This window comes from Garra rufa, chromosome 24 (genome assembly GCF_049309525.1).
Source record: "Garra rufa chromosome 24, GarRuf1.0, whole genome shotgun sequence".
Classification (NCBI taxonomy): domain Eukaryota; kingdom Metazoa; phylum Chordata; class Actinopteri; order Cypriniformes; family Cyprinidae; genus Garra; species Garra rufa.
In genome coordinates, this window is record NC_133384.1 from 29,874,448 (window position 1) to 29,892,354 (window position 17,907).

A 17,907-nucleotide genomic window follows, 5' to 3' on the forward strand; every position below is an offset into this window, starting at 1 on the left:
TACCTGCATTAAAACTGGACTAGAGCGTAGAAAAAAGAAAAAGAAAAAAAAAACGCTATCCTTTCCCATCTCCCCATGATCGGCTGGCCATGATGACACATAATTAGGGTCAATTTTCTCGACTCTGTCTCGCCCACAGAGGCCTTTTGGGTAACGTGCAGAGACAGGGCTGAAAGAAAGCCCACAATCACTTTCAAAGTGTGGTTAGCCAAACAATTTCCCTGGAATATCAATCCACCCTTCACGCTCAGATGAGCGCCTGCGTCCACGGGCAAACCTGGCAGCGGGGCTGGGTACAGATGGCATGTGCGTGGCTGTCGACCTGCGCGCCTGCAGCTACGGACTGAACTCATGCAAGACGTCCCCACCCCGAGACCTCCTGCCAGAGACGTTCACACTTGCCCCCAAACACACAACCTTTCAGAACGGGGTTCTCTTGCAGAATGAAAACAGGCCAGTGTAAACCAGAATGAGTCTGAATTACACGGCTTCATAATGGACACATGCAGTATAATATCAAACGCTGCATGGTCTGTTTGTAGTTTAAATTAGTTAGCTAACGAGTCCTTATTTAGTTTTTTTATGTGTTTAGAATCTTTGTTGGTTTGCTTTTTATGTTGGTCCCAAATTGGGTTCCAAATTCTTTTTCTGCCATTGTTGCCTTTTCTATTCTGAATATAGTGGAGAAACGACAGGAAATTATAGGAAGACGGTAAGGCCATGAGAAGCACTAGCTGACTTTAAATGAAAATTCTACTTTAAATAGCAGGTTATGGTCTTTTTAAGGAGTACAATGAATATTTTGTCACTATAAATGTGGTCCATGTGATATTTTAAGTTTTTCCATGTATTAAATTTCTCACACAAAGCTACTGTATGACTTCAAAAGACTTAAAATATATGCAAAAATGATCTATATGACTCATGCACTATGTTCTATGTAATTTTTTGCAGTTCAAAAGCATCTCAAACAGAAGAAAGAAAGTCTTTTGGGTTTGAAACGACATGAGGGTGAGTAAGTGATTACATTTTTTATTGAATTTTCAAGTTTGACATAAAAACTTTGTTAAAATGGGCAACAACTTAAACTATATTGGGAGATTACATAATAAAAGAAATGATTATAAATTATATTACAAATATTACAGTACAGTGTTTGTCAATTTATATACATTTTAAAAAATATATATGTATATTTTTTAATTAATTATTTATTATAATAAAAATAATATATAAAATTGATATTTCACAGACAAGATACTACTTAAAATAAGTTATGGTCTTATTAAGGAATTAGTTAGCTTACAATTAATATTTTGTCACCATAAATGGCCAACGACTTAAACGAGATTGGAAGATTAAATAAAAAAATATATATATAATAAATTAGAAATTATATTATAGATATTACAGTCCCGTGTTTGTCAATTTATATAAATAAATAAAAAAGTTTAAATTATTATATATATATATATATATATATATATATATATATATATATATATATATATATTAAATAAATATATTAAAAATGTATAGATTAAGTCCCTAATTTTTATTTTTATTCATTTATTTTTGTTACATTGAAATGTAAATTTATGTCCCTGTCACATTTTCTTGGTTAAACACTTTTTTTCAGAAAAAAAGAAAAAAAATCTAGTTTATATTTTTACATTAACAACGTAATCAATCACGTTTTCATGCCATTTTAAGTCTCATTTTGACTTGACTTAAAGTTGTTATATCTATATTGTTCATTCAGACTGATTCACGAATGCTGAACGCACACAAACACAAGAGGTGGGATCTATCACATGAACCAATCACAGCCAATCATAACCAGTCATATCCAATTAGATCACATTCGAGGCATTGCCTCCTCTCACGTGACTTTCCCCCATTCATTCTCAATTACCCCCCAACAAACCCACGGCATGCTTTAGGGGTCTGTTAAAAGTCAATGGGCTCAGGGGAGGCGACAGAGTCCCACTGTAATATCAATGTAATATTTTGAGGAGGCACTGCCTCCCTTGCCTCCTCGGGGGAAATGCCACTGATTTATATATATATATATATATAGGAAGCATACCGTTAGCTTTGTCCACAAACGCTCCTTGCGGAGAATCTGGAACACCTTTCCAAACAGTGATGGACTTGGGATAACCAGGATCTATCATTTTCAAGTCTTCATTATATCTCCAATACCTGCACATAGATAAACACAAAAAGTTAAAACACACACATGGCCAAGTGCATGTACACACACAGCCGAACGCTCGCATGCTGTGCACATACCTATCTCCTTTGAAGAAGTAGGTCTTGGCCACGTCCTCCCACCAGACGGCTGTCTCTATACTCTGCGCTGGCATGCCATTTCCAAACATCGAGATGTCCTGCGGGTAGCCAGGCTGTAGCATTGTGTCCTTGAACACCCAGAACTGTTTGCCTAGAAAAGGCACAAGAACAAAAGGAGAAATCAGGAGATTACAGTATTCAGCTCAGAGAACGTTCAGTGATTAAGTTCAATCAAAGAGGGAAAATGTAAATCACGGTTTCTATAAATTCTTCATGGCTTGCTGATTTGTTCAAGTGTGGCTGCACATACCGCTGAGGGGTTTGTTGGTTTTGGATTGATTATATATTGTGATGATTGTAATGCACTTTTTAGTTGGCCGTTACATTTTCTGAAGTCTGTGTTAGCAGTTGTGTCGCGATTTCTTCCTGCAACTTTTGCGTTTAGGAGTTTTGACGAATATGCTTTTATATTGTTTTTCTTGGTGCTTATTTAGTGAATGACAATGAGGAAAATATGCCTTGATTGATTGTACTGTATTTTGTTGCATACTTTATTAATCATAAATTAATGGCTGTTTGGTTATAACATTTTAAGCAATTTAACAGCAAATACATAAATACATGTACATTAAAAAAAAACAATTATCAATTGAGAACATTACAGTAAACACAGTATTTATTTCTTTATTTTTCTCTACATTTTAAATTAAAGGCAGTACTTACCTTAATATATAAATACTTATACTACTTATAATACTTATTATTAATTATTATACAGTAATATAATTATTTTATTTTATAAATTATTTTATAATATTATAAATATAATAATAATAATTATTATTATTATTAATACACTAATTAAAGATAAATATTATAAATAAAAATACATTATTTTAAGTTATTTTAAATAATTATTTATTTATTTTTTATGTTAAAGACAGTACTACCTTAATATATAAATACTTTACAGTACTTATTGAAATAATTATTATAAATGTATATTATTATTTTATATTATAAATTTTATAATATTATAAAATAATATACAATAATAATAAAATAATACTAATTTTAAGTATTATTATTATGCCGTAATTAGTTATATATTATTATACATATTTCAGTAAATACAGTATTACAACAAATACATATATAAATTGAATTTTTATTTAATTTATTTTAAAAATTATTTTAATTCCTTTAATTTTAAATTAAATGCAGTAGAAAAAAAGGCTACTATTATGTATAAGTACAGTTTTAAATTATTATTATTATTATTATTATTATTATTATTATATTTGCAATGCCGTAATGATTATTAAAATTATAATTAATGTTCCTAATGGACATGTACAGTACAGAAAATATAACATATTATATAAAATATAATTAATACATGTATAAATATATATTTTATTTAAAATAATAATTTATTTATTTATGTTTATATTTTATATAATTAAAAACAATATAATACAGTAACTTATAAATAAAAGCATGTGTATATATATATATTGTAGTAAATACTGTATTACAGCAAATACATGTATAAATATAAATTTTATTTAACATATTAACAAAATGTGTGTGTGTGTGTGTTTGTGTGTGTGTGTGTCTGTACATGATTTTACTTTATTTTATTTTAAAATAAATACAATAGAAAAATTCTACTATAATGTATAAAAACAGTTTCAATTTATTATTATTATTATATTTGCAATGCAGTAATGATTATTAAATATTATAATTGATTAATGCTCCTAATGGACAATGGACATGTACAGTACAGAATATATATATATATATATATATATATATATATATATATATATATATATATATATATATATATAAAGCCCTAGTCCCACTGTATGCACATTTATCCAATGGAAAAACTTTATTTAGACAACGAAAGATAACCAAAATAATATTTCCTGTTTGTGCCAGTGACATTTGCATGCAATCACTGACAATCTGCCACTGAGTTTATTGATACGGAATCCCCCAATATTTACATCATTTCCAGATAAATGTCTGTTTCAGCAAAACCAAACATTCAATTTCAAAGTTCAGGCTCTTCCTGTTTGCCTTTAATTACCGCAAGCAGGCCTTTGGCCGCATGTCCGCCACTGTTACTCAGACCTGACATGTTAATGCCTTAACTTTAAAATGTCAGTGTGCTTTAGAGGCGCTGGTGGAGGAGGGAGGAGAGCAGGGGGTGCAGCGCTGACCCTCTGAGCTCAGGAAACATGTCACAGCGAGCCGGGTTAAGGCCTGTCGTGGTTTGTTTGGAGTCTGAAGGGTCAGAGGAGGACAGGTCCGTCATTTTTCCCTCTGGAGGAGGAAATGCCTGTCACGTCACCTGGGTCGTTCTCATGGCCCTCTCAGCGGGGTCAGGCGTCTCTCTGTGCCAAACGCCGGGGCCGGAGAGTGCGAGAGAGATCGCCGCAGACCCCTGGAGCCTGGGTATGCTCATGTGTTTGCTCATTTATGTCTGTGTTTTGTCAGTGATAGTGCCAGTATGTTTGTGAAAGTCAAATTGCAGGATTTTATTGTAAATGTTGGCTTGAGGTCAATGTTATCCAGAAACGTCCAGATTTGGCCATGCTTTCTGACCTACTTAACTGCTCAGAGGTCAGTGTAAGCGATCCTCACGCTGCGCTGCTTTCTGCCGGCAACGAGTGTGAAAAAAATGTGTTTATTTGCTTCCACATGGACCACACACACTGTGTATGAGACCATGGGAAGGAAATCACAAACGTGATGAGTTTATAAGCTCAATATAATGACCTCAATGTGAATTCAATCGTTTTGCATCAAAACTATGTTATTTGAAAATGTATAGCTTGTTTATTTAATATAATGTCTATTTATAATATTATTTCTCTTTTTTTTTTGCGTATTACTTTGCGTTTTTTCAGTTTGAGTATAAATGTGTTGACAAAAATGCTTTAATAGTGTTTTTCTTTTGCTGCTTATTTAGTAAATAATATAGTGAGGAAAAATGTCTTAATTGACTATTTTGTTCCATACTTTACTGTACTGTATTAATCAACAATAATAATAAAATTTTAATGAGACTTAAAAGTAATGATTAATAGTATATTTAAATTCTTCTTATTGTCATTAAAATGAGAATAATAATTATTATTATTAATAAACAATTATTATTACTACTACATTATGTAACAATATTATAAAAACATCTATTATATAATATTTATAGAAATTATTATATAATAGTATTATATTTCATTTTTAATACAATTTAAATTAAATAATTTTTCTACTATATTGTGATATAGTTTGTCAATAAAATAACAATACAGTTAATTAACTATTATTACTACTACTACATTCTTTATAATTTTATTTAATAATATGACAATATTATACAAATTATTTATAATATAAAATTTTGCAATTATTATATGTTAGTATGATGTATAATTTTAATTACAATTAAATTGTTATTTTCTACTATACTGTATTATTATTATTATAAAAATAATTTATAATAAATTTATAAAATGTATTAATATTTTAGTATTACGTGTAATTTTAATTATATTTAAATTAAATTATTTTCTACTATACTGTAATATATATATATAGATTTATATTATTGCTATTATTATATTAAAAAACTAGATATATATTATTTTAAATATGCAAAAATGTGAGACCCGTTACTGTATGTCAACTATTGTTTCTCTACTTAGGAATTTCTAAAGAAAACTACTGAAGCCCATTTCTGCCTCAGAGTGAAAAATCAAAAGGTAATTTTGACTATTTCTCACTATTTTACACTATTTAGGAGAACAATCTGAGACAAAGTTGCACACAGTCACACACAGACACACCGAAACTACTGGTAAATGTTCCATCCATTTATAATTCAATCATCCCTCGTGCCTCCGGCTTTCTGATGTGATACTGGAGATGTGAGGTGTGCAGGCAAATAAATAATTAAGATGACAGGCATGGTGGGCTAAAAAGGTTCATTAGGCTCTCTGAACACGGGAGACCATTTGTCTAGTTGTCGAGGAACAAAAGCGTGTGGAAAACTGCTGTGTTTGTGTAGGAGTGTGTGTGTATTTGTCATTATCTCATTTGGCTCAGCCTCTTCTTTTCCTCTTTGGCGATTTTCAACTCTCTCTCACACACTCACACGCTCTCTTTTCCCCCCCTATGGGAATAATATAGCTCTATATATTCAGGCCTGATATTTTCTGCATGATTATACTGAAATATACTGTTTTCCACAATTACACATGCAGTATGAATGTACTGTACAGTACTTTACCCTTCAGCTTAATACACATTGCACAAAACCTAAAAGTGTTATCAGTTATAGTTACAAAAGTGGTGCATAAAGTGAACAAAGTAAATCTGTTTGAATAATGTGTAATGTGTAATTATCCTACCTTTGAAGAACACAAATTTGCCCTTGCTGTTCTCATAGACGGCGTCGATCTTGGGTGGCAGACCTCTCCAGAAGACATTGATGAGCATGGGGTAACCGGGCATCACAGCATTATCTCTGACCCTCCAAAACCAGTGGTCCTTCATGAGAAAGGATACAGACAAAAAAAAGTCATTAGCTGTATGCAGGGTTTGTACAAGGTGCTTAAAGTGCCTGCAGTACTTGAATTTGGCTTTTTAAAATTTAAGGCCTGGAAAACCCTTGAAAATAGCAACATTCCTGAAGAGGTACTTGAAAAGTGCTTGAATTATTAAAACGCAATGTATCTATGAAAAAAGTGTTTCATTTTTTCAATAAGCACATATCTTTTTTCACACAATTCAAAAAACATTATATCTTTTTCCTGCTTATTTCAGTTAAAGTCATGAAACTAGCGAGCTAAGACAGTAGAAGTACTGACAGTGTCGTGGAAACATGGCTGAAGATTCAAAAAGTGGAACAGGTGAACCAAATCAATTAAGTGAGTCGTTTACGCTGGAACCGCTCAGATTGATTCAAATTCATCCCTTTCAAATTCACTAGCAAAAACCAGATCAAATGGGTGAAACTAAGCTTTTAAAAACTCAGATTTAGTTAAATGAATCATTTGATTTAGATTTGGAGCGGGTTCAGGAATCTTTTGCTTTAGATCGGAACTTCAGAGCACTGATCGTGAATCATTTGAGTTATATGGGGATTTGAATTATATGGGATAACTTGAATTAGATTGGGATTTCAGAGCGGGTTCGAGAATCTTTAGCTTCAGATCGGAACTTTGGAGCGCTGATTGCAAATCATTTGAGTTATATCGGGATTTCGGAGCGGGTTAATGAATCTTGTGCTTCAGATCGGAACTTGGGATCACGAATCATTTGATTTAGATTTGGATTTCGGAGTGGGTTTGAGAATCTTTTGCTTCAGATGGGAGAACTTCGGGACGCTGATCGCAAATCATTTGATTTACATCAGGATTTCGGAGCGAGTTTGTGAAACTTTTACTTCAGATCAGAATTTCGTAGCACGGATTGTAAATCATTAGAATTATATTGGGATTTCGGAGCGGGTTCGTGAAACTTTTACTTCAGATCGGACCTTTGGAGCTTGGATCACAAATCATTTGATTTAGATCAAATAGAGTGGGTTTGTGAAACTTTTACTTCAGATTGGAACTTTGGTGCACAGATCAAAAAACATTAGAATAAAATCGGGAATTCAGAGCAGGTTTGTGAATCTTTTGCTTCAGATCAGAACTTCGGAGGGCGGATCACAAATAATTTGATTTAGATCAGGATTTCGGAGCAGGTTTGTGAAACTTTTACTTCAGATTGGAACTTTGGTGCACGGATCACCAAACATTAGAATAAAATCGGGATTTCAGAGCAGGTTTGTGAATCTTTTGCTTCAGGTCAGAACTTCGGAGGGCGGATCACAAATAATTTGATTTAGATCAGGATTTCGGAGCGGGTTTGTGAAACTTTTACTTCAGATTGGAACTTCAGAGCATGGATTGCAAATCATTTGAATTAGATTGGGATTTCAGAGCAGGTTTGTGAATCTTTTGCTTCAGATTGGAATTTCAGAGCACAAATCAGTAGAATTAGATCGGGACTTTAGAGCGGGTTCGTGAATCTTTTGCTTCAGATCGGAATTTAGGAGCACGGATCACAAATCATTTAAATTAGATTGGGATTTCAGAGCAGGTTTGTGAATCTTTTACTTCAGATCAGAACTTCGGAGCGCGGATCACAAATAATTTGATTTAGATCAGGATTTCGGAGCAGGTTTGTGAAACTTTTACTTCAGATTGGAACTTTGGTGCACGGATCACCAAACATTAGAATAAAATCGGGATTTCAGAGCAGGTTTGTGAATCTTTTGCTTCAGATCAGAACTTCGGAGGGCGGATCACAAATAATTTGATTTAGATCAGGATTTCGGAGCAGGTTTGTGAAACTTTTACTTCAGATTGGAACTTTGGTGCACGGATCACCAAACATTAGAATAAAATCGGGATTTCAGAGCAGGTTTGTGAATCTTTTGCTTCAGGTCAGAACTTCGGAGGGCGGATCACAAATAATTTGATTTAGATCAGGATTTCGGAGCGGGTTTGTGAAACTTTTACTTCAGATTGGAACTTCAGAGCATGGATTGCAAATCATTTGAATTAGATTGGGATTTCAGAGCAGGTTTGTGAATCTTTTGCTTCAGATTGGAATTTCAGAGCACAAATCAGTAGAATTAGATCGGGACTTTAGAGCGGGTTCGTGAATCTTTTGCTTCAGATCGGAATTTAGGAGCACGGATCACAAATCATTTGAATTAGATTGGGATTTCAGAGCAGGTTTGTGAATCTTTTACTTCAGATCAGAACTTCGGAGCGCGGATCACAAATAATTTGATTTAGATCGGGAATTCGGAGTGGGTTTGTGAAACTTTTACTTCAGATCGAAACTTCGGAGCACGGATCACAAAACATTAGAATAAGATTGGGATTTCGGAGCAGGTTTGTGAATCTTTGATTCAGATTGGAATTTCGGAACGCAAATCATTAGAATTAGATCGGAACTTTAGAGCAGGTTCATGAATCTTTTGCTTCAGATCAGAATTTATGAGCACGGATCACAAATCATTTAAATTAGATCGGGAATTCGGAGCAAGTTTGTGAATCTTTTGCGTCAGATCAGAACTTCGGAGAGCAGATCACAAATAATTTGATTTAGATCGGGATTTCGGAGCGGGTTAATGAATCTTTTGCTTCAGTTTGTAACTTTGGAGCTCGGATCAGGAATCATTTGATTTAGATGGGGATTCCGGAGTGGGTTTAAGAGTCATTTGATTTAGATCGAAACTTCTGAGCGAGTTTGTGAATCTTTTGCTTCGGATCAGAACTTCGGAGCGCGAGTATATTTTTATTTATCTATTAATCTTTTTTTTTTTTTGAATTTGAAAGATAAGACATTGTTTAATAATTGAGACCTTTAATTGAACTGGAAAGTTCAATTTCGTTGAACTGGAATTTCGTTTTACAGTATCTGTACGAACCCTGTGTATGGCACATTTCAGACGTTTTCCGTAATGGTTTGCGTGTTGTTTTTCAAAGCACAGAGTGGTCAATAGAAGTCCTTAGAAGTTTCGTCTTGTAAACAACAGCTATTCTGTTGTTTACAAGTCATTCTTTTTAAAACTAAAAGAGTAAATTTTATAAATAACTCAAACCCTAATGGGAATAGTTTGAGTTGTGGCATCCTGGCCTTCACCTACTGCCGTTTTGGCCGCAGCTGCTCTCACTTCCAGCTCTGGAAAATCCCGCGTCACACATCTACAGCTTTGATGCCATTGCTTTGATGTCTCCAAAGATTGTTTAAACGTTGGTGGCAAAACAGACAATATCTCTGTCATCGCTCTGTGGTGGCTGTAACAATTGTTCCCTCCTGGAAAGCTCCTGCTTATGAGTCCAGAACCCAAAATTTCTAAAATACACACTGTGGGCAATTTCATATGTTTCTTTCTCTCTTTCACAGTTCCCGGCAGACACAGGAGGCGTTTTAGTCGTAGTGAAGAGCAAGGGATGCACATTAGGTGTGTAATTGATGTTTATCGGTGTGTTTTTATCATTCTTGTGTTGCCAGAGAGGATGATGGGAAATCAAGCCTGTCGCCTCATAAACTGGATAAATGAGTAGCATTTTCTGGCAAGCTTTATCGCTGTTCATTCCGAACCTGCATGAGGCTTTTCTTCTATTGAACAAAGTAGTAAAAATATAGTATTTTTTGCATTGCAGCAATGAAAGTGGATCTCATATGTGTGCAAATGGTATATACTATTGTTTATAATAATTTAAATAATATATATTAATACAAAATTAATATTTAGTAAATATTTACATTTTAATGATTTCAATATAGTTTAAAAAAATAATGAATATATGTAATATTTATCTCTATTCATTCCAAACCTGTGTGACTATATAATAATTTATAATAATTTAAATAATATATGTTAATTTAATTAATAATACATAGTCAATTATATATATTATATTATTATAACCTGTATGACTTTTCTCTTCCGTTGAACATGAAGTACTGTTTTTTTGCATTGGAGCATAAAAATGGATCTCACATGTGTGCATGTAACATTTTAAATAGTATATAATATTCTTTATAATCATTTAAATAATATATATTAATATACAAGTAATAATATACAGTAAATATTTACATTTTGATCATTTCAATATAATAAAAAACTACATTTTTTGGATCCCATAATTATGGATGTAACATTTTAAATAGCATAAAATATGCTTTATAATAATTGATATATTTTAATATACTAGTAATAATATATATTAAATAATATACATATGAATAATTCCAATATAATAAAAATATATGTAATATATCTCTATTCATTTAAAGTTTGTATGACTATATAATAATTTATAATAATTTAAATATGTTAATTAGATTAATAATATATAGTCAATAATTAATGTAATGTAATATATTTGATTTATAATGTTATTATAAATAATTTTCAATAATAAAAATAAATTATGCAACAACAATAATAATGTTATATTATTATTATATTATAATGTTATATATATATATGTTATTATTATTATTATTATTATTATTATAAATAATATTTAATAATAAAAATAAATTATGCAATAATAATATATTATTATTAATAATAATAATGATGATGATGATAATAATAATAATAATAATACTAATAATAAATATAATAATAAGAATTGTTATTTCCTTATTTTTTATTATTATTAAATACTATAGAATTTCTGCATGATTATTAGTAAATGAGACCTAATTCTATTTTGCCGTTACAGTAATATTCCTTAGAAAGTAAAATAACTTTAATGTCAAAAAAGTTCTCAGAATGTTTCTCATATTTGTGCGTGCTATAATTTCTATAATCATTAAGTAATCAATATAATAATACGTAATATTACATAATTTACTTTAAATATCTTACATACATTATTATTAAAATGTCACATTTATAATATTGTTATATTATAAAATAGAAAACAAGTAACGTTTTCTCCCAAGCAATCTCTATTTGTTCATTTTGTGACTTTTTTCTTCTGCCGAACATAATTATATTGTGTATTGTAGGACAGCTGGAATGTGACAGTGACCAATCAGCATCCAGAACCACATCTTTCATTGTTTTTGTTTTTTATATGCAGTTCTGAGTTATTTAGCTGTGCACCGTAAGTCCTTCTCCAAGACTGTAACTCTCAGAAACGCTATTAAACAGCAAGTTTGAGCATAGCATATGGCTCAAAGATGACAAGTCCATTATTCTTCAAGCACACATTTGCTTCTCCTGACTAATCTGAATCAGCCAATTGAAGAATGTAATTTGACCATCAGTATCTGTAAAACTAAAGATGTCTTTCATTTTATCCTGCAGTAAGGCATTCAGATGACACGTCTTCAGCCTGCTCCTCGCTGACAGTATTTTGTACTCGATTATAGAGATGTCAAATTATTCAGAATCTGCGACACTACTTTGATTCCTCTTGCAGCTAAAAATGTATCAAACAGAGCACAGATGTTTCAAAGTAGTTTCACTCATACAGTAGTATTAACTTTGATGTATAAATTTGTCCCGCATACTTACTTAAATAATACCTCAGATCTGATTGGGTCCTGTGAGCAGCCACCTAGCAACTGCATAGCAACATACTAACAACCACTGCATAGCAAAACAATGACAACACTTCAGTATTGTGGCTGTTTTTCTTCACTTGTATCCACACTCCTACTCTTCCTCATCCGTCTCTTACCAGCCTCTTCTATCCCCAAACCAAAGAAAAACAAACATTTGCCTGACACTCTGTAATCACAGAGAAGCCCACACACAAAACACTGACCTATGCACAACTAGTAAACGCCTAGTCCCTAGATGCATCACATGTTGTGTCTGAATGAGTAAATGTGAAATGACAGCTTCAGTTTAAAATAGGCTCCATTTAATATTGATGTGATTAGGTTACTTTTTCAATACCTTTTTTTGATCTATTATTATAGTTGTATGCATTTATTGAATGAAAGATCATTATAAAACTGGTAGATAAAATTATTTAATAATAAGGGCCGTCATTAATATTTGAGAACTAACATAATTTGATGGTGATGAGCAAATTAGCATATTATAATGATTTCTGATCACGCGACAATGGAGTAATAATAATGAAAATTCAGCTTTTCATCACATTTATTTTAAAATATATTAAAATAAAAATAAAAATGTTACTTTAAATTGTAATAATATTTCGCAATTTTAGCAATTTTGCAGTATTTTTGATTAAATAAATACAGACTTAGTGCGCTGAAGAACCTTTTCCAAACCTTTGACAAGGTGTTTGTATATATTTATTGTAATGTTTTTTTTTTTTAAGAAGTCTCTTATGCTTATCAAGGCTGCATTCATTTGATTAAAAATACAGAAAAAACTGTAATATTGTAAAATATTATTGTAATTTAAAATAGTGGTATTCTATTCTATTATTCTTTAAAATATAATTTATTTCTGTGATGCAAAGCTGAATTTTTATCAGCCATTATAGTCTTAAGTGTCACATGATCCTTCAGAAATCATTCTAGTATGCTGATTTATTATCAATATTGGCAACAGTTGTGCTGCCAAATATTTTTTTGGAACCTGTGATACTTTTTTTTGAAGATTCTTTGATGAATAAAAAGTTAAAAAGAACAGCTTTTAATCAAAATAAAATTCTTATCTAACAATATAAGTCTTTGCTATCACTTTTTGTCAATTTAACACATTCTTGCTGAATAAAAGTATTAATTTCTTAAAAAAAAAACAAATAATAAAAGATTTACTGACAACAAAAATTTTGAACAGTAGTGTATATTGTTAGAAAAGATTCATATTTTAAATAAATGCTGTTCACTGTAAAAAAAACAATTTGTTGACTCAACTTTGTTACCTGGCTGCCTTAAAATTGTAAGTTTAGTCAACTCAAAAAATAAAGTTTAGTCAACTTTAAAAGTTAAGCTGTACTAAGGGACAACTTGGATATTCGAGTTGATTTAATTTAATTTTAAGGCAGCTGGGTAACTTACCCAGCATTTAAGTTTAACAAACCAAATTTTTTAAGTCAACTCAAATATCTAAGCTGTCACTTAGTACAACTTAACATTTCAAGTTGAATAAACTTATTTGAATTGACTGAACTTACAATTTTAAGGCAGCAGGGTGGAAAATTATTTTAAGTTGACTCAACAAATTGTGTGTGTGTTACAGTGTTCTTTTAAAATTTTTATTCATCAAAGAATCCTGAAAAAAGTATCAGAGGTTCCAAAAAGAAAAAAAGAAAAAAAGAAGCAACAACTGTTTCCAACATTGATAATAAATCAGCATATTAGATTGATTTCTGAAGGATCATGTAACACTAATTATGCTGGAAATTCAGCTTTGCATCACAGGAATAAATTAAATTTTAATTATTACTGTTTATTTACTGTATTTTGTTATCAAATAAATGCAGTCTTTATAAGATTAAGTGACTTCTTTTTTAAAAAATATTTAAGCTAAATAAAACATTTAATTTATATGCTGATTATTTTGTTTTCATACTAATATGCTAATTTGTAGATTTAAAAAAAAAGAAGTTTTATTCAGCAAGGACGCATTAAATTTGGTCAAAAGTTACAGTAAAAAGATTTAACTTGAAACAAAATCTAACAAATGCTTTTTTAAACAAATTTATATTCAAAACAGAATACAAAAAATGATCATGTAAACATTTTCCACAAAAAAAAAAAAAAGTAAAATAATGTTTCTTGAGCAAGTCAGCTTATTATAATGATTTCTGAAGGATTATGTGACACTGAAGACTGGAGTAATGATGCTGAAAATGAATTTTTGCAACACAGGAATAAATGACATTTTAAACTATATTAAAATAGAAAAACATTATTGTAAATTGCAATAATATTTCACAATATTACAGTTATTTTCTGTATTTTTAATAAAATAAACACAGCCCTGATGAGCAGAAAAAAGAACTTCTTTAAAAAACATATTAAAAAATATTACTGAGCCCAAACTTTTGAATGGCAGTGTATTCATTTGCATCAAGACCAAATTAGCAAATAGTTGGACTTGGAAAGGTCTCATCTGACATTTTGACAATTAAGACCTTAAAATGTAAGCTATTTCTGTTACAAAGGTTGTACAAATTTTGGAGCTTAAAAAATGGGTCACAGAGCAAAAATGTATTCCGCTTTATTCAGTAAGAAAGAGTGCCTTATGTGACCCTCCGTACCTGATTTTTTGGAACAGTCACTCTCAGAGAGACCATTATCTGGTACAAGTTGGACTGTCTTCAGTTTAAAATATCTTTAATTTAGCTGTGTAACACAGAGGAGTGAAATGTTAAATATAATGTTATTGTACAAAAAGCAGCGGTAGGATTAGACAAGTTGAAGCACACGCTGTTCACTTATTAGGACCAGAGCTTCAGAACTTCTTGTGATTCCATGAGAAAGAGTTTTAAGACTTGAGAGACTTAAATCAGTGTCATTTCTGGTTCATTTAAGGGTCATTAATTGTTAATGGAATCATTACGGAAAAAGATGAATGGGAAATTTTCATATTTCCCATCCCTACTGTTATATATCAGTTAATTCAGATGTCAGAAAATGATCAATTTCACTAATTTGTTTGATTTTGCAGGACGAAGCAATGAGTTCCAAGAGCTCAGAAGATGTGAATACTGGTTTAGTCTCTGTAAAAACAGTGATGCAGACTGTAAAAGCCAGCCAATACTGAACAGAGGGATGTATGCGGGGAGATGGAGGGATGGAGAGATGCACTAGAAAGATGAAAGGAGCGAAAGCAGTGTGGTGCTGGACAGGTTGAGAGCTCGCTGCTGGGAGATCGGCCTCTATCTCTCTGTTTCACAGTCTACAGATCCCTCACCGGACTGTGAAACTCTCCTCACAGGACTGGACGGAAGAGATCTGTCACCGGGCACAGACTTAAACCGCATCAAACAGCAGCGCTCAGGAGTGAGTGAGACACACTCGCATACACTTCACACACACATACTTACTATGGAGAGAGAGACGGAGAGAGAGGGAGGAGGGAGCTGACTGTTTATATTACTGGAGAACAAAGTGTGCTTTTTTTTTTACTTTTGAAGAAACTGTACCTACCGGGTTTAGAGAAGATCATATTTTATATTTACATTATCAATTATTCAATTATTTATATTGTATTTTATTATGAAAAAAGTACATATACTGTATCTATGTGTGTGTGTGTGTGTATGTATGTATATATATATTATATTTAATTTAAATACCAATTAGTAATTGTTTATATATTTTTTTGCATTTATGAAGATGTTTAATGTGTGTGTGTGTGTGTGTGTGTGTGTATATATCTTTTTTTAAGAGCATATTTTATATTTACATTATCAGCTTTTTACATTGCATTTTGTTATAAATGAAATATTTATGAAATATTAAATATTTACATATGTATATATTTTTTTCATTGATTTATCATGCACTATACAATATATTTTTTATTTTTTAACATATATACCAATTAGTATTTTTTATGTTTTTTTTACATTTGAATAAACTGTACCTATAGGGTTTAGAGAATTAAAAAACAGCTATTTTAAATTTAAATTATTAATTATTTATATAGTATTTCATTATAGAAAATTTTATGAAAATACACACACTTATGTATATATATAATATTTTATTATTTATTTAAATACCAATTAGTAATTGTTTATATATATTTACATGTACAAAAATCTAAAAGTTAATTATGAATATGTTTAATAAATACAAATGTTTGTTTAGATATATAAATAAATATTTATTTTAAAAAGAGCATATTTTATTTTATTTTACATTATAAATTATTTACATTGCATTTTTGTTATAAATAAAATATTTTAATAAATTGTATACATTTAAATAATAAATATTTAAATAAGTATTTACATATTTGTATAAATGTATTTATTCATAGATTTATCATGCATTATACAATATATATTTATTACTATATATAATGTATGTGTGTGTGTGTGTGTGTGTGTGTGTTTTCTGTTCCTGTTGAATACATTTGTCTGTTACATATTTATTTATTTATAGATTCCTTACGCATTACATAGTTTATTATATTTGTTATGTAATATGTTTTAATAAAACAAAATTGTAAACAAAAATTTTAATTTTAAAATAGCATTAAAAATGTTTCTAAAAGTAAATATATATATATATATATATATATATATATATATATATATATATATATATATATATATATATATATATAATATTAAAATATAAATAAATATATATAAATTATAATATTATTATTTATATTTATTTTAATAATTATTATTTTTATTGCGTATTTAATAGATATAAACATTTTATATATTTATTTATTCATTCATTCATCATGTATAATATATAATCTAGCTGATTCGCATGTCAGTTAAATATTTACATATTTAATGATATGAAAACTAAACATATGTTTTAATACTTTGAGATATTTAATTGCTACAATAGTGTATTTGCATCATCATTTGGCAAATAATGATATGCAAAAAAACATGATTATTAATCAGCATATGTCCCAGTCCTAGTAATTATATTTTCAAGAGGCTCAAACAATCAGATCTCATATCAAACTCTCCCTGATGATCATGTGTCCCTCTGTGTAATTCTGATTGGCTGTCCACAGTTGAATATATTATCTCTGTTCTCATCTCTCAGCCAATCAGTGGCCAGCTGCATAAACATAGCCACTATATAAACTTCTCAGATTTAAAATAGACCAGTCTACATCTCTATGTAACTGAATTACTATGTGACTGAAAAAATGAGATGACTAACATGTCTAAACAGTCCATGCAACCTGAATCTGCCAATGTTAGGATCTGACGCTATTACTGAGCATAGATGGCAGGCTTTGAGCATTTTACTGCACAGAAATATGTTTGTGTTATTGTCTAGCCATGAAGATAGACTACTCCAGGTTACAGCATGTGAGAGAGCGAGCGCCTGAGCGAGTAAGTGAGGAAATGTAACAGCATTCAT

At 30.6% G+C, this 17,907-nt stretch overlaps 1 protein-coding gene across 2 annotated transcripts in view; it reads right to left on the bottom strand.

The window, feature by feature from the left end:
• Positions 1–17,907, bottom strand: part of LOC141300896 (matrix metalloproteinase-16-like) — a 92,823-nt gene that overhangs the window by 8,622 nt on the left and 66,294 nt on the right. For both annotated transcript variants that reach the window (XM_073831179.1, XM_073831178.1), the window contains 3 exons: positions 6,726–6,864; positions 2,296–2,446; positions 2,090–2,205 (listed from right to left, as the gene is read on the bottom strand). In XM_073831179.1, coding sequence (XP_073687280.1) covers positions 2,090–2,205; positions 2,296–2,446; positions 6,726–6,864 — 406 coding nt within the window. The remainder of the gene's footprint in view (positions 1–2,089; positions 2,206–2,295; positions 2,447–6,725; positions 6,865–17,907) is intronic.